The sequence below is a fragment of the Panicum virgatum genome, chromosome 9N (assembly GCF_016808335.1).
Source record: "Panicum virgatum strain AP13 chromosome 9N, P.virgatum_v5, whole genome shotgun sequence".
NCBI classification, from domain to species: domain Eukaryota; kingdom Viridiplantae; phylum Streptophyta; class Magnoliopsida; order Poales; family Poaceae; genus Panicum; species Panicum virgatum.
Window position 1 is genome coordinate 22,739,066 of NC_053153.1, and position 17,077 is coordinate 22,756,142.

The 17,077-nt window shown below is 48.6% G+C and overlaps 2 protein-coding genes across 5 annotated transcripts; both read left to right on the forward strand.

Annotated features, from left to right (window-relative positions):
- The first annotated feature begins 153 nt into the window (after positions 1–153).
- LOC120690628 (vegetative cell wall protein gp1-like) lies at positions 154–4,543 on the forward strand. 4 transcript variants are annotated; one of them, XM_039973348.1, is made up of 7 exons: positions 155–671; positions 1,220–1,366; positions 1,487–1,675; positions 1,779–2,409; positions 2,494–2,657; positions 2,773–2,810; positions 3,826–4,543. In XM_039973348.1, exons 1-7 carry the CDS (start codon positions 243–245, stop codon positions 4,124–4,126), a joined length of 1,899 nt encoding a protein of 632 aa, XP_039829282.1. In that variant the 5' UTR covers positions 155–242; the 3' UTR covers positions 4,127–4,543. The 4 variants fall into 4 exon arrangements, with proteins under 4 accessions (XP_039829283.1, XP_039829282.1, XP_039829284.1 ...); XM_039973350.1 differs by having other exon boundaries at positions 156–671; positions 2,494–2,686; positions 3,826–3,898; XM_039973349.1 differs by lacking the exon at positions 1,220–1,366 and having other exon boundaries at positions 154–671.
- Positions 4,544–10,199: 5,656 nt separating this feature from the next.
- Positions 10,200–16,583, forward strand: LOC120688863. The gene is made up of 10 exons (XM_039971222.1): positions 10,200–11,012; positions 11,108–11,353; positions 12,351–12,491; positions 12,614–12,720; positions 12,812–12,923; positions 13,800–13,943; positions 14,025–14,171; positions 14,827–14,949; positions 15,644–15,981; positions 16,266–16,583. The coding sequence occupies exons 1-10, from the start codon at positions 10,200–10,202 to the stop codon at positions 16,429–16,431; spliced, it is 2,337 nt and encodes a 778-aa protein (XP_039827156.1). The 3' UTR covers positions 16,432–16,583.
- Positions 16,584–17,077: the final 494 nt, after the last annotated feature.

The window sequence follows — 17,077 nt, forward strand, 5'->3', positions numbered from 1 at the left end:
CAAAACAAAAAAAACAACCTTATTTCTGAACCCATTCCAACTGATAACAGCCCAGTCCGTTTCAAAAAAAGAAAAAGAAAAAAAGAAACGGTCAGGCTGCGGCCCATGGGCCATTTTGAAGTAATCCAACTCCTCTCTTCGTCGCTCGACGGCCACTGCTTCTCTCGCGCGAGCCCCGACGCTCATCGATTTCTCCTTCGGTCCTTCCTCACAAAACCCTAGGGCCTCAACCACCGCCAGTCATGGCGACGCCGGCGTCGGCCGTCTCCGACGTGGGCGAACCACAGGTCGAAGAGCCCCCTCAGGACGAGGCAGTGGTCGCGGCGCAACCGGAAGGGCCCGAGGCAGGGGCGGCCGCCACGGCGGAATCCGCAGGGGCATCCAATCAATCTGCCCTCGCGGCGGCAGCCTCCGGAGATGCCTCGTCCGCTCCCGCTCCTGCTCCCACCACCACTCCCGATTCTGCGGCGGTGCCACCTCCGGCTTCACCAGCTACGCGCGCAGCACCAGGGCCTCCGCGGCCGCAATTTGCAGGCTCTCCGGCCTACATGGCGCCCCCGTCGCTGTCTCCGTCGCCGTCGCCTGCCTTTTCTTATAACGTACTGCCGAGGGCCCCACCAGCCCCGCAAGTTGGAGGCGGTGCAGCTTCACTACAGCCAGGCTCTTCTCCAGTAGGCATCTTGTCTTAATTCTCTACTGCAGCTTATCTGCCTTGACATTGCCATGCTGTCAAGGCAATTGGGTGGTTTTCTTTTTCCCTGTTGCGTTATAATTTCGCATTATGTCATGTCCAGAAACTTGCGGGAGAATGCCTAGAAACTTACTCAGTCAGTTATAATTTTGCATTATGTCATGTATATAAGTGCCTCAGAATTGATTAATTGAAAGCTGTTAATGCGATGGACCATAGTCAACAAGGGTTTATTTAGAAGAGTTTATTCGAGAAGCTAGTGAAATCAGGTTCTTTATTCATTTTCGATTCTTTTTATTGGTATGCTTCTGTGAATCCTGCCATTTTCAAAGATGGCCTAATACGAAGTTAAGATATCCTGATATTGACAAACCAAATTTATTATTGTGCACAGAAGCACAATCTTTCTGTGAAAGTAGATTGAAGGATGGAAACTACAAACAATTCAACTTAGTCAACTGTGCTCAAGTTCGATTGCTTACCTAATGTTGGCATTCCTGTATCTCATGATTTTTATCCCCCTTGCAGGCACGCACAGCTGCTCCTGTGCCTGCAGCAGCTCTTCAGCCACCAGCCCCAGGGCAATTTTTTGGGAACAGGCCTTCTTTCTCGTATAATGTAGTTTCGCATGCTAATGCTAGATTGCCTACTGGTCAGCAGTTTCAACCTGATGCTGTAATTTCTCATGGCTTTATTATAATTAGCATTGTTCTGTATACTAGTTTTTTTATTTCTTAAGTTAGTGACCTGATCCTATTTCTGCTGCACTAACCCCTGATATATTTTTTCTTACAGGGAACAAACCATGTTGGTCAAGCTTCTAGATTTGTTCCACCGGGTTCCTTGCAACCTCCTGCGCCTGGGCAATTAACTCGCCCAGGTACAACTTTGCAAGGAGCTATGGCACCTAGTCCTGGATCTATTCAGTTGCCATTTTCAGTGCCAAGGCCATCCAATATTCCTTTTGGTGCTAGCACACAACAGGTGCAATCCCAAGCCTCTCTATTTCCATTAAACACCACTATGCATCAATCTGTTTGCTTTTGTATTTTTGAATCTTTGGAGTAACTTGATGAGTTTATTACAGGTCAACTTGGACACTAATACTTCAAAATCAGATGCCCCAAGTGCGTCAATGGTTAGCCCCCATACAATGCAGTTGCCTACTGGCCTGCCATCAAATTCCCCCTCAACAATTACAAGTGCTTCCGGAAGTTCTTCAATCCCTATTCAGATGCCAACACAGTCATTGCCACCTCGCCCTGAGGTATTTGGAAGCGCTAGACTATCTGTACCTGGACAACCTTCTCCAATCTTCTCAAATCCAACAATCCTCCCTGGGAGGCCTACTGTTCCATCTGCTGCTTCTTTGCCCCAAACGGCACCATCATCAATTGCAAACCCAGGTGTTATTCTGCAGAATTCTCAACCACCATTTTACCCATCCTATCCAGGACATGGTATTGTCCCACCTCAACCCTTATGGGGGCACCCCCATCCTCCACAACCTACTGGGGCTCAGCAGCCTCCCTTCCAGTCCTATCCTGGTCCTGTAGGCTCCCTTGGCAAGCCAATGGTTGGGGCTTCTGCTGCAACTATGTCCTTTGCCAATGCCCAACCATCTGGTGTCTCAACTGGTGGAGATCGGAAAGAACAGACATCAACAAATCCAGGATCTGAACAGCCCACTCTGGCTTCTGCTGAGCCAGATTCTACAGGCAATGCTTTCGCTTGAGTTCATATTTGGTCTTGGTTTTTCCTGTTAATTCTTCTTATTCTCATTATAGGGTGTAATGCTGCAGGACATGGAGGTCAAGTCAATGAGCAGCTGGAGGAAAAAAGAAATACAGGAGTCCAGGATTCGGAAGCATGGTCTGCTCACAAAACTGAAACTGGTGTTGTATACTATTACAATGCCTTGACCGGAGAATCAACTTACCAGAGACCGCCTGGTTATAAGGGGGAGGTAGTTGCACAAAGGAATAGCTTTATCAAGTAATATGACTTCATTCTAGTATGGGAACATGGCAATTCAGCATCACAATTTAACTAATTTCTTTCCTTTTATGTTTTTGCTGCAGCCTGAGAAGGTTGCAACACAACCTGTTCCAGTTTCTTGGTATGTCTTAAGCTACCATGCTTATCTTGAACTGTGTTTGACTGATTACAGTTGGAGTTATGTCTTGATGGATGAACATTCCAAGCATTTTGATCTGTCCAACTTTATTCTCTTCATATAATTCTTGAAGGCACAACCAATTTAGTGTCAATGACTGCCATGGTTTCTGATTGCTTCTGCATCAACTAGAAAGATGTAACATATGCTACATGAATAGGCAGTCACTAAAGCTAGGATTCATTTTAGGCTAGCAGTTCTCCAGCTATGGATTTTGATAGGTTGTGATCGTTATTCTATTTCTAGAATCAGGGCTGTGGGATCCTCAGAATTCTACACTACAAATAGTGTTTGGCTCAGCTTCCCTGCTATACTTTTGCTGAATTACACAATCCCTTGGTCATTTTTGTTTGATGAAGTAGATAATATTTAATTATCGTAATATCCTTGATGTTCATTTAGTGCTGACATTCAATACTATATGCCACCAAATTGTATGTTTAATATAGTCTGTTTAATTATGTTAGCAATAATCCAGGTTCAGAGTGTTTAGTTGCATTAGGGAGAATAACAGGCAATTATGGTAGTAATGCTCCAATAAGTTTCCTTATTGGAGCATGTATTCAGCTATACATAGCAAGAAAACCAGAAAAACTGCAAGCAATTGTCAACACCCATCTCCATTTTGTTCGTATATGTGTTCTTTGTGAGCATCCTGGGCTACATGTGAGGCCTTTGGATTTCAAATTAGGCATAAAGAAACCCCTTAGTCACAGAAAAAAAAATCCAGTTTCCTTATGAATGGTGCAATTGATATGATGGTCCTAAATGTACTGTACATTATATGATTGATCATTTAGCCATGTGGATTACAAAATTACTAGCTGAAAATATGCATGATTGTCAGTATCGTCTTCAGTTGCTCTTTATCTTGTCAATGCATTCTATTTCGTCTTCTATATTCGTGTATGTTCATGAATTTATCGCAATATGGAATCTAATCTTGCTACTCTGCCAGGGACAAATTGGCAGGTACTGACTGGAGCATAGTATCAACAAGCGATGGAAAGAAATATTATTATGATAACAAGCAAAAGGTAAGATCTAGACCATGGCTTAGGGCAACTTTAGGGGTGAGCCACAGCTCGCCACAGAGCGTGGCGGGCGTTTCCGGCGCCACAGCCAATCCCGCTCCCGCAGTTTACTGTAGCGTGGCAGGGGGCGTGCGTGGCGTGGCGAAGTGTGGCTTTCATCCAAACAGCCCCTTAGTGTACAGCACCTTTGCGTTTTTAAGATGGGACCCACATGTGGGGTACTAGGTTGGTACAAAATGCTTCGGGTGTTTAGCACTACTGTATTATGCAAACTATGACCTACAGTCAGTATAATTAAAGAAAAAATGTGTTCTCAGCTTTCGCATCCAATCTTTTCGAGATTCTTCTTCTCTCACCAACACTTGGCTCACATACCTTTCCTTCCTTGGCACTGGGTGCTGAACTTAGCTACAGGTTTTCCAATGCTAGCACCCTGTGTGATGGCATATAAGCCTAGTGTTTGTATCTTAATTATGCTTAAGACTTGCCTTGGCTATCAAGTTGATGACTTGGCTTTATGCTTTTGCTTTAGCACTTTAGTGGTTGGGCTGCTGGCTATATAAGCATTAAGCACAGCTAACCCCCCCCCCCTTTGTAACCGTGAATTCCAGTTCTCCAATTCAATCAAGCGGCCTCGGTCAAGCCGACCTCTGGCCTTTACCATGATCTGTGAGTGTTCTGGGCAACAATTGGCATCAAGAGCCTAGGGTTCTAGTGCTTTTCCCTCCAGCGCCGCCGCCATGTCCACCTCCAGTTCCAGACGCGACGCCGCCGCCGCACAGGCACGCAGGGAGCGCCTAGGCAGCCAAGGATGCAGTGGCCGCGGCCAAGGCTGTGGCGGAAGCCGCTGCAGCGCTGCGCGAGGAGGAGCAGGACGGCGACGAGGACGCGGAGGGCTCCATCACGTCGAAGGATCGCCGCCGCCGCGAATCGCCGTCTCCACGGCGTCGCGGGCGTTCTCCAGTCATGCAGGTCTACCGTGAGATCGGGACCGGATGGCCGATGCTCACGCGCTCCAATTACTATGAGTGGAGCCTCATGAAGGTGAAGCTCCAGGCGCGCTTCCTCTGGGACGCCATCAAGTACGACGGCGCCGACTATGAGCAAGACCGCCGCGCGCTGAAGGCCCTCTGCGCCGCCGTCCCGCCGGAGATCGGCGCCACCATCGCCACCAAGCCCACCGCCAAGCTCGCCTGGGAGGCGATCGAGGCCAGGCGCGTTGGGAGCGACCGCGTGCGACGTGCTGCGCTCCAGCGCCTCCGCGGCGAGTGGGAAGGTCTCACCTTTCGCCCCGACGAGCAAGTTGAAGACTTTGCCGTCCGTCTCACCAATCTGATGGAGCAGATGGTGCGCAACGGCGACACCGATCTCGACGAGGGACGCGCCGTGGAGATGTTTCTCCGGTGGATGCCTAAGAGGTACGAGCAATTGGTCTTCTCGATCGAGACCCTCCTCGACCTCCAGGATCTCTCCATCGACGACGTCGCCGGGCGATTCAAGGTGGTGGAGGACCGGGACCGCGCGTCGGAGGAGCAGGGCAAGCTGTTGTACTCCGAGCAACAGCGCGCCGGCGGCAAGGGGGACAACGCCGGCACGGCCAAGGACGGCCAGGGGCGGCGTCGCCGACCCCGTGGCGGAAGGAAGAACAAGCCCAGGGGAGAGCGCGAGACAGATGCTGGTGACTCCGGCGGCGGGCGCGGGGAGAAAGGAGGTGACGCCGGCGGCGATCGCATTGCGAATCGCGACGACACCTGCCACAACTGCAACCGCGCCGGGCAGTGGGCAAGGGACAGCCCTCAGCCTCGCCGGAACCGCGGCGCGGCTCACGTCGCGGAGGGAGACGTGGACGTCGGGCTGTTCCTGGCGCACGGCGTCGTCGAGCTGGGCGCGCACCAGGCCGCTGCGCATGGCCACGTCCTCCAGCTTGACGAGCCGCGTGCCCAGGCGATCCTCAACGCCATCGCCGGCGAGGATGCGATCGACGGGTGGTACCTCGACAGCGGCGCGACCCACCACATGACCGGACGCCGCGAGCTCTTCGCCAACATCGACGGCGACGTGCGCGGGTCGGTGCGGCCGAGAAGGTGTGCGGGCACAAGCTGAACGTGCTCCGCACCGACAACGGCCGGGAGTTCACCGCCGGGGAGTTCGCCGACTACTGCGCCGATGAGGGCATCACGCGTCACTACTCTGCTCCCTACTCGCCTCAGCAGAATGGCGTATTGGAGCGGAGGAATCAGACCGTGGTGGGCATGGCGCGGGCATTGCTCAAGCAGCGGGGCATGCCGGCCAAGTTCTGGGGCGAGGCGGTAGTCACCGCGATGCACCTGTTGAACAGGTCGCCGACCAAGAGCCTGCAGGGCAAGACGCCCTACGAGGCTTGGTACGGGCGAGCACCGGCGGTGGCGCACCTGCGAGTCTTCGGCTGCCTCTGCTTCGCCAAGGAGCTGAACCAGGTGCGCAAGCTCGACGATCGCAGCCGGCCAGGGGTGTTCCTCGGGTACGCGGATGGTGCCAAGGCGTATCGGGTCTACGATCCGGTGGCCCGGCGCGTGCTCGTGTCCCGCGACATCGTCTTCGACGAGACGCGCGACTGGGACTGGAACAGCAGCGCGGAGCACGCTGCGTCCATGGCGGAGGAGCTCAGCATCGATGAAGCGTCCCGACCCGAAGATCAAGGCTAAACCATGTATTATTTACCGAATTAAGTCTCCGACACAATACATGTTACATCAAGTGGAGTCCAGAGTCATACATAGCTTTATTTAACACGTACATGAGGAGTAAAGTGACAACACAAAGTTACACAGAGCAACCATAGGATAACAACTAGCATAACGACATGCAGGGCTAGCTCTTCATCCATCACGGCTCCACTTGAAAAGCTTGGGTGCGGACACGATCTACTCTCAGTCTTCCGGCACAAAGTCAGGATCCTCTGGAGAAAATCAACAGGGGTGAGTACAAAAGTACTCAGCAAGCTCTACCTTGCCCTACGGGAGGGGAATGACATGCATGATACACATTAAGCACAATGCATTAGCAATGCAACTCATGGTATGCAACTCTTCCCGACACAACCCACAGTAGGTAGCTCACTAGTTGTCAGGACCACACCGTAGCCTGTCTATACCGTGGACACGGACCATTCGAATGGATTATACACTCTGCAGAGGTCGTACACTGTACTCACACGCTAGACTGCCCAAACAGACAACCGACATAGCCGACACCCAGTCGTGGTCACGCCCCAGCCCGGCCGCACAAACCCTCGGGCCCTGACCCCAATGGTCTATACTCGTAAACCATCCCTGCGACCGTCAAGATAACCAGTGGGATTAGGCTAAATCCGGCCCATACCGGAACCTGTGGTCGTACTAAAGTAAGCTAGGTGAGATGTCAAAACAACTCGGTCCTTATGGTTCACCAGGGCAGCAAACATCCCTCAACATGTCAACTCGAGCCTACCACCACGGTAGCACTCACCTGCCAGTCTACCACCACGGTAACGCCGGCTCCAGCATACCCAGCTGCCCTAGCCTCAGTCAAAACCCTTCATATCCTAGTTTCAACTCTGGATATGCATAACTACTCATATGCATGTATGAGCACACTCAATCACTCAAGTTCCGGTATATGTAATCGATCCTAAACCAGGGCTACAACTAGACGTCCTCACATGGATGCAACCGCTCAAGTAGGGGTCGATGAAACTTGACTTCGCTTACGTACGAGTCGGCGGCGGCGGCGGCTTCCTGCTCGCGGTACTGGCCTTCGTACTCCTTGGCAGGCTCCTCCTCGGTCACTCCGTGATCAGTGACCTACGGGCGAAAACGGCACAACCGGCAAACAAACACAAGCAAGCTATAAAATAAGCTCAAATGGAGATGAAAATAGGAGGAATAGATAGTATATAATTTGAGGAGAGTTTAGGAAAAAGAGTTACGTGAAAAAAAGTTGATATGAAGGAGATATTGAGTTTACAGTATTGGTTGGTGTTTAATTCCGAAAATAGAATGATTTGGATTAAGTGCTCACGGCCTGGTGGGTGTTTTGGGCCTTTATTAGTATTGCAGAGTTAATGGTCGGGGAGCTGCCTGCCATCTCACCTTGGCGCGGAACAGCTCGAGGAAGAGGGTCAACTATTGGAGCTTCGTCTCGTGAGTGAGCTGGGCTCGTGAGGAGTGGTTCAGCTAGCGGAGCGAAGCGGCTCGGTGTGCTTGGGCTGATGATGGGGCTCGTCACGGCCTCGCTCCTTTTATAGGCGAGGAGAGCAGCAGCGGCGTCGCGCAGGGACGGGCGACGGCGTGGGCTGCGGCAGCTCGTCAACGCGAACAGTGGCAGTGTTGAAGGCGCGAGCATCGAGGCGTCAAAGCCGGCGAGGACGCTGCAGCGGCGTGGGCGAGGTGGGGACGCGGAGGTGGGCGGCACGGCGTGGTGCCAACGGCAGTGCGCGGTCCCGTCGTGGGGCCGGCGTGTCGCGCGTGCGCGAGCGAGGACGGCAGGGAGGGGGCGTCGACTTCTTTTATAGACGAGGTGAGGCGGTTCGCGCGGCGGAGAAAAAATCTCGGCCGGCACTGTGCGCGACGACCCCGATTTATGGCGAGGTGCCGCCATATTTGCATGACGGGTTATTTAATATTGTGAGCACTCTTGCCGGCTTCCAGGAAATGGAGTGCTGCCATGACGGGTCATTTCAAGGCCAATGGTGTGGGTACTCTGTGGCTTCCAGGGGATGAAGTTATGGCGCAGGAGGTAGGCGCTGTCATGATTGTCTGGGAATTATGGCGTGGTACGGTGACTCGAGAGGTTTCTATGGATTTTTGTCGTAGGTGCAAGCATGCTTATGCTGGTTACTGAAGGGAACGAATGTACTATTGCAAGACAAGAGTATAAAATAGTTTGCCTAGTAGTTATGTAATACTTCATATAACATTAGTATTATTTTACGTTACTAGTTTAATTGCAACATAAGTTTTATTTTAGTGATTGTTGGAAATTGAGGTGGCCCTAATACCCACTAAGTTGAGGATCTACCCCTATGATACACCAACTCACTTCGGAGTCGGTCAGCTTCTAGTCACTTAGTGTACCGGGTCCTTATGATGGCAGAGCCGCCTTTTGCTTCCGGGAGGCAGAGCCTACCAACAGATGAAACTGGCTTCCGGGTGACAGAGCCAATCTTCGATGAAGTCCAGACCCTTTTGTGATCCCGGGTGGGAGAGCCAACCTTCGATGGATCACAACTTTATACACTAAGTACTTAAGTTTAACCGGGAGACTAACACTTATAAAGACACTTATCTTATTGGAGCAACAAAGTTACAAAGGAACACACACCTTTAAGTGGCTAGCCTAGCACTCACCCTTCTAGCCCTACCATAACTCATCTACCTTGCTCATGGATGGATGCCATGGCAAGGATGGGGGCTCTATTTATAGGTCAAGGGAAGCCATGGTATTAGGACAAGTGTCCCCCTTCTAGAGAATTCCAAAATATTCTAACATTTTCAAAATTTTACTTATTACTAATTTTAGAGTACTCCATGAAAAATATCTCACTCTTGCTTAGTGGAGAATGTTCTTGAGGGTTGCCTTGCATTTCTTTCAATAGTGATGAAAACTGGGATGTTACAATCGACTTCGAGCTCGCCGCCGCAGGAGGGCTTGAAGGACGGGACGCGCCTTCACCATCGCCGGTTGCTACGCCTACTGAGTCACGCTCGCCGGCTCCGGTGGAGCTCGGTGACGCTGCATTGCCGGCGGCTGCGTCGACTCCGCCTTCCTCTGCTTCGACATCGCGCGCCTCGCCCTCCTCTGCTCCGGCAAATTCCCCTGCTCTGGAGACTCCCGCGGCAGCAGAGCCGCATCCGGCGGAGCTAGCCACTCCCCTGGAGGACGACGAGGAGCGGCTGGACGTGTTCTACGGTGGCGAACCCCTCCGCTACCGCACGATGGACAACATCCTCGGCGAGGAGTCCATCCCCGAGGTGGAGCCTCGGGTGTGCGCGCAGCTGCACTTGACGCATGCTGGCGAGCCGACCATGCACGCGGAGGCGCAAGGCGATCCGGCGTGGTGCAAGGCGATGGAGATCGAGCTCGAGTTCGTGGAGAGGAACCGGACCTGGGAGCTCGTGGATCCACCGGCTGGACACCGCCCAATTACCCTGAAATGGGTCTTCAAGCTGAAGAAAGATGAGAAGGGGGCGGTGATCAAGCACAAGGCGAGGCTGGTGGCGCGCGGCTTCGTCTAGCAGGAGGGGTCGACTACGAGGACGCGTTCGCGCCGGTGGCGAGGATGGAATCCGTCCGTGTTCTCCTCGCCCTGGCGGCTCAGGATGGATGGCGCGTGCACCACATGGACGTGAAGTCCGCTTTCCTCAACGGCGACCTCAAGGAGGTGTACGTGCGGCAGCCATCAGGCTTTGCCGTTCCCGGAGAAGAAGGCAAGGTGTACCGCCTGCGCAAGGCGCTGTACGGGCTCAGGCAGGCGCCGCGGGCCTGGAACGCGAAGCTGGATGCGACGCTCAAGGAGATGGGCTTCCAGCAGAGCGTGCACGAGGCGGCGATGTACCGGCGGGGCAGTAGGCGCTCTGTCCTGCTGGTTGGGGTCTACGTCGACGACCTCGTCATTGCCGGCGCTGATGCGGAGGAGGTGGAGGAGTTCATGGCGGCCATGAAGCAGAGATTCGACATGAGCGATCTCGGGCTCCTGAGCTTCTACCTCGGCATCGAGGTGCGCCAAAGCGCCAGCGGCATCTCTCTGTCCCAGGCACACTACGCCAAGAGGATCCTCGAGCTCGGCGACATGGTGGGCTGCAACTCCGTCCACACGCCCATGGAGGAGAAGCTCAAGCTCAGTCGCGAGAGCGAGGCTGAGGAGGTCGACGTCACACACTACCGGCGGCTGGTGGGGAGTCTCCGGTACCTAGTGCACACCCGGCCGGACCTTGCGTTCGCGGTCGGGTACATGAGCCGGTTCATGGAGCGGCCTACGGCGGAGCACTTGCAGGCCGTCAAACGCATCCTTCGCTACGTGGCTGGGACGCTGGACTACGGTCTGGTCTACAAGCGCATCCCCGGCACGGCGAGCTTCGTCGCTACTGCGACAGTGACCTCGCCGGCGATGTCGACACCAGCAAGAGCACCAGCGGGACCATGTTCTTCCTCGGCGGATGCTTGGTCTGTTGGCAATCCATCAAGCAGAAGGTGGTGGCGCTTTCGAGCTGCGAGGCAGAGTACATCGCCGCCGCTTCTGCAGCAACTCAAGCATTGTGGCTGTCCAGGCTGCTCGGGGAGCTGCTGGGCAGTAAGGTGGATGTGGTGGAGCTCAAGGTGGACAACAAGTCTGCCCTTGCGCTGGCCAAGAACCCCGTCTTCCATGGCAGGAGCAAGCACATCAGGATCAAGTACCACTTCATCAAGGATTGCCTGGAGGATGGGAGCATCAAGGCTGATCACATTCCCACTACTGATCAGCTGGCCGACATTCTCACCAAGTCACTAGGGAGGAGCAGATTCCTGGAGATGAGGAAGAGGATTGGGCTGGAGCAGATCACTCAGCACTAGCCTTAGGAGGAGATTGATGGCATATAAGCCTAGTGTTTGTATCTTAATTATGCTTAAGACTTGCCTTGGCTATCAAGTTGATGCCTTGGCTTTATGCTTTTGCTTTAGCACTTTAGTGGTTGGGCTGCTGGCTATATAAGCACAGCTACCCCCCCCCCCCCCCCTTTGTAACCGTGAATTCCAGTTCTCCAATTCAATCAAGCGGCCTCGGTCAAGCTGACCTCTGGCCTTTACCATGATTTGTGAGTGTTCTGGGCAACACTGTGAAAAATCTGCCCCAGTGTATGTAATAGAGTGTACTCACTTTCTCTCCTCTTGGTACTTTGTTTTCTACCACGCTCTCTTGGCAGCTTGTTTTCTATCACGCCGGAGCTGCCGTCAATAGCTCAGCAGCATGTACAATATTGGAGTTGCATAGGTCTTTGTGTATCTTGAGTTTGTGGAGTTCTGTTTTTGAGGTAGTGGTGAAAATGTTGTTCACAGAATCAGTGGCACTAGGTATTTGTTTGGTTAAACTTTACAACAATGTACTAAATTCTGCATAACTGAAGTTGTTTTTTGGGAAAGCTTAACTTTGCACCTATGTGTTGTTGTTTTTTAACTGAGGGTAGAAATTGTACAAATTTCTTTGTTTTTGTTTAGTAAAACTGAGGCTCAACTTTTACTTATTACAAGACTAATAATTGAGCAATTAATGATTATAATAATCATGTTATTTTTTTATGCATGTTATGCTGGAGAACTATTGATTTTAAGTCTTCTTTTGTGAATTTAAAGCATATTAGTTATGATTTTAGTTTTTACAAACTGCTAATTTTCTTGACGGCTAATAAACATAACTGATTAGGTCCAAAATATATGTCCTTTTTTCTTTGTATAGGCTATTCCTAGTCACTCAACAAGGCGGGCTATATTTGACCACTATGTTCGCACACGTGCTGAAGAGGAGCGGAAGGAGAAAAGAGCTGCCCAGAAGGCTGCAGTAGAGGCGTATAAAGAATTACTGGAAGAAGCATCCGAGGTCTAATTTATACTTCAATTGTTTTCCCTGTGAATTGACAGGCCATGTAATGGTGGTGAAATGGCTCGCCTATAAAGGTGATAGCATTCATATGTGTGATGCCATCTAAATATATATTTCAGGACATCAACGAGAAAACAGCCTATCCGGATTTCAAAAGAAAATGGGGTGCTGATTCTCGGTTTGAAGCCTTGGACCGAAAGGAAAGGGAGGCTCTTTTTAATGAGAAGTATGACCATCATTGAAGAAATGATTTTGATTTCTTTAAGTTAAATATATGAGATATACATTTATATAATGCATGGTCAACTTTTGAGCAGGGTGAAGGCTATTCAAGAAAAAGTCCAATCAATGCGCAAAGCTGTCATTGCTGACTTCAAATCAATGCTTCGAGAAAGTAAAGATATAACTTCAGCTAGCCGATGGACAAAAGTATGCATTTTGTTCTCCTTTCGTTGAATATAACCACCGAAATAACAAAGCCTTTAGTACCAAGCAAGTTGGTGTAGATGAGATGAAATGCAACAAGAGCCACATGACCAAAAACTGTTGTGTTAAATTAAAAACAGTACTAACACTATTTTTTATTTATAATACAGAAGTAAATAACTTGAATTCTAGGTCATGGTTCTGGCACATGGATTGCTAATTTCCACATGCTACTATGCAAGCAAGATACTTACTGTGTCTCTAATTAGGATTTGATCTATAATTCAAACTGAGACAGATTAGACATTAAGGGAGCTAAACTGTGGTCATGCGACTTATAAATGCATGTTAATATCAAATTCTTTCTTTTAAAGTTTTAATATGCGATGTTTCTTCTATCTAATAAGGCATTACTCCTACTAACTCAAAAAGTTAAAACTGCCTAGGATCGCCTTCACCTAGGAGCTAGGCAGAGCCTGACCAGCTGCCTACTGCTTTTTTGAAACATCGTAAAGTATGATGGTCTGTTCTGTTATGATATTTTTGTCTGACTTACCTGTTGTTGGATCACATCGCCCTGATGTTCCAATTGACGAGTTGTGCACTTCATGTAGTAAATTGATAGTTGTGGCCCTAAAACAGCTTCTTCCATTCAGAACATCATAATAAATCTATAACTTGTATGTTTATTTGCAACATCTTATTGAATGCCATTTTTTTAAAGAAAACAGTGTGGGAGAGGCCTACCGAAAGGATTTCACCACTAACAGGAATAATAGTGTACCGATATTGTAGGATGTAGTAGGACCTTGCAGTGTAAGTTATGAGTTGTTTTTCTACTCATGAATCAATGTTCATGTTCATACACTGAATTTGTAGGTGAAAGAAAATTTCCGGAGTGATCCAAGGTACAAAGCCACAAAGCATGAAGAGAGGGAAACTATATTTAACGAATACATAGCGGAACTAAAATCTGCTGAACAGGAAGTAGAACAAGCTGCCAAGGCCAAAGTGGATGAGCAAGTCAGTCAACTCAACTGATGAACATCATGATCTTTTTTTTTAACTATGTCTAGCTTTAATATACTCTGGTATTTGTTCCAGGCCAAATTAAAGGAGAGGGAACGTGAAACACGCAAAAGGAAAGAAAGGGAGGAACAGGAAATGGAGAGAGTAAAAATGAAGATCCGAAGAAAAGAGGCTGTGTCATCATACCAAGCTTTGCTTGTTGAAATGATTAAGGATCCCAAGGTGATTTGAGTTACATATTAAATTTCTTCCTCTTTAACTGAGGAAGCACTTATAGACTGTCTTTCGTTGTTGTCAGTGTTAATGCCAGTTATAGTGCCCTTCACCAGTGTTTTTCTTTGATATGCAAACTGGCTTTGATTGTCTAGTTACTACGAGGATGAACTAGTGCCATTTAACCATTTTGTATGTAGAAGATATTGCTTAGTGTTGTGTCTAATTGAAGCAAAATCGTGATTAGCCTGATGCTGCTGGTCTTGGAAAGAAAGAAAAGCTATGGGAGATGTATGTAGAGAGATATTAGCTGCCACCCACAAATCATTACCGTTTCCTTGGTACACTATGAATCCCCGGTTCTGATTGAAAAGAACAATGATGTGAACAGCCGCTTGCTGTCATCTGGTGTTGTGTTTATTTTTGGAAATCTAAATGCTGGATTTCCGCTGAAAGCATCACGTGTTTGAAAAATATCTATGATTGTGTAGCTAGGATGTGTCATTACTTCTCTGGTCATATTGTTTTGCATTTACTCTTTTAACTTAGTATAAGCTTCCTGTTTGTCTTTAACTGACATTGTTTTGCGGTACCTAGTTTACTTCATATTGATGAGTTGGTAACTATGCATTGCTCGATTCAACAATTTTACTTTTGTGTATAGGTATCATGGACAGAATCCAAACCGAAGCTTGAAAAGGATCCGCAAGGTCGCGCTCTAAATCCAGACTTAGGCCAAGGCGATGCAGAAAAGTTATTTCGTGACCATGTCAAGGACCTATATGAGGTAAATCCAAATGTTGTAAATTCATGTAGGTACTGAATTAAGGATTTGAAATTACTCTGGTATCATGGCTGTTTGTTCACTGAAGTCTCGATTTATAGTCAAATGTTGTCAGAATCAGAGATTCTAAATCGGATCGGATGTCTTTACATAGGAAAGCGATTAGAATCATAAAATCAAGCTCTTTCAATCGATCATATGGTCATGAAATAACCTGACAGAATCGAGATTTTGACAACCATGTTTCTGGTCTCCATTCTGTCCTAATCAATTATTTTGCCCACCATATTATTTTTGTTGTGCACACATTCTAGCTGTTAAAGCCTTAGGTGTGTTGTTGTGGGCATATCCACTACCTGGGCACTAGGCACACAACCTGTGTCTGGGACACTTTCAGAAACTATCTGCTACTTTTGTCAATACATCAGCTGAAAGAATCGCCTAAATTTTCATCAAATTAGCAAATTTACAGAAACCTTTGTGTTGTAAGTGGCCAGGCTAATAACGAGCTGTAGGCATATTGCATACTTTTGTTTGAGCCTTTGAGTTTGTAGCCTTTGATGCTTGAGTAGTGTGTTACTTAGATAACTCGTCATCACCAGATGCAGTAGGACAATCATTGTAATGCATTCTGTAATTCTGCTTGGATGCTTGTTATTGTGTCATCTTGACCCAATTCTGCTATAATTTCTCCCAGCGGTGTGTACGTGATTTCCGGGCACTTCTATCTGAGGTTATCACTCCAGAGGTAGCAGCACGGCCAACAGACGAGGGGAAGACTGCAATCAACTCTTGGAGTGAAGCAAAATGTCTTCTAAGATCTGATCCAAGGTACAACAAACTGGCGAGTAAAGACAGAGAGTCTATTTGGCGGCGCTATGCTGATGACTTGACGAGGAAACTCAAACAATCAGACATGAAGGAGAAGGATAAATCGGATACAGATGGGAAGCCACGAAGGTCATCTGACACGAAGCAGGAGAAATCAGATACTGATGGGAAGCAACGTAGGTCCTCTGATCCACCTAGGCGCAGGTAGCCGCTTATAGTAACACCCACTTGTACTTCCTAGTCTATTTCTTGCTGTTGGTAGTGAAGGGCCTGGTTAGACTCTTATGTAACATATTGAATTGTCATCGTCATCACAGTGAGTTTTGATACAGAGGAGCTTCTACGTTTTACAAGTTTTTTACCCATGCAATTCAATTCTGGGGCTATTGTACGCCGATTCTTGCAATGAGTTGATCTCCTGTCTTCAACACAGTTTACTTGGTCAAGTAGTGATACCCCCTGTTGAATTTGGGCCAATAGTCTTGCAGTGCCTGCGCCTGGAGTATCTTGGTTCCTGGATCTGTAGACAAGATCAGCAATCTCTGTTGCGGGCGTGATCTTGGCGCAATGTGGATGGATGGTGGAAGTTGCTCAAAGCTTATGCAAGTGGTGTCGTGGGCAAGGACATCGTTATTGCTACTTATTACTTTCTAATTTTCCGCTGCATTTTACCTCTGACTATAGGAAAACTTGATAGGATATCCACCTAATTTTAGAATAGATCTTAGTTTGTAAAGAAAGTTTAATGGCTGAAAACACTTATGTATAGTTGCTCATGTTATAGTTAAATTCATGAGTTTTGTAAATTAATAATTAAGACTTGTAATCACAACTTTAGATTTCTGCTCTTATATATCCTTGTGATGGTTGTCATGATGTGAACAAACGGTATGCGAGTGGTTCCTGGGCGATGCTCGAGGCGCATGCGAGTGGTTCCTGGGCGATGCTTGAGGCGCATACCGGGGACTACCGGGATTATTTCGCTTAAGCTAGGTTGATCAATGGATGATAACCCGGTTTAGTCGATATAATTTGGGCACCTGGAGTATCTTGGTTCCTGGATCTGTAGACGAGATCAGCAATCTCTGTTGCGGGCGTGATCTTGGCGCATCTGGAAGGATACGTTCGAATAGAATGGACTGTGAAACATCTCAACGTTGAACCTAAGAAACCTACAGTTTATGGTAAGCAAGCGAGCGTGGTAGTCCATGCGTGTCGTATCAGATTATTCGTGCAATCTATACCAAGCGTTCTCTACCAAAATTCAGATCGAACATTTTGAATTGGTCACTACTAAAAC

What these genes read in the sequence shown, in the direction of transcription:
- LOC120690628 (XM_039973348.1), top strand. Translation starts at nt 243, where the DNA reads ATGGCGACGCCGGCGTCGGCCGTCTCCGACGTGGGCGAACCACAGGTC. An exon ending in AGCAGTTTCAACCTGATGCT is followed by an intron (nt 1,367 to 1,486) that starts GTAATTTCTCAT and finishes TTTTTCTTACAG; the next exon opens with GGAACAAACCATGTTGGTCA. An exon ending in CGCCTGGTTATAAGGGGGAG is followed by an intron (nt 2,658 to 2,772) that starts GTAGTTGCACAA and finishes TTTTTGCTGCAG; the next exon opens with CCTGAGAAGGTTGCAACACA.
- LOC120688863 (XM_039971222.1), top strand. Translation starts at nt 10,200, where the DNA reads ATGGAATCCGTCCGTGTTCTCCTCGCCCTGGCGGCTCAGGATGGATGG. An exon ending in TGGAGGATGGGAGCATCAAG is followed by an intron (nt 11,354 to 12,350) that starts GCTGATCACATT and finishes TTCTTTGTATAG; the next exon opens with GCTATTCCTAGTCACTCAAC. An exon ending in TCTGATCCACCTAGGCGCAG is followed by an intron (nt 15,982 to 16,265) that starts GTAGCCGCTTAT and finishes ATAGTCTTGCAG; the next exon opens with TGCCTGCGCCTGGAGTATCT.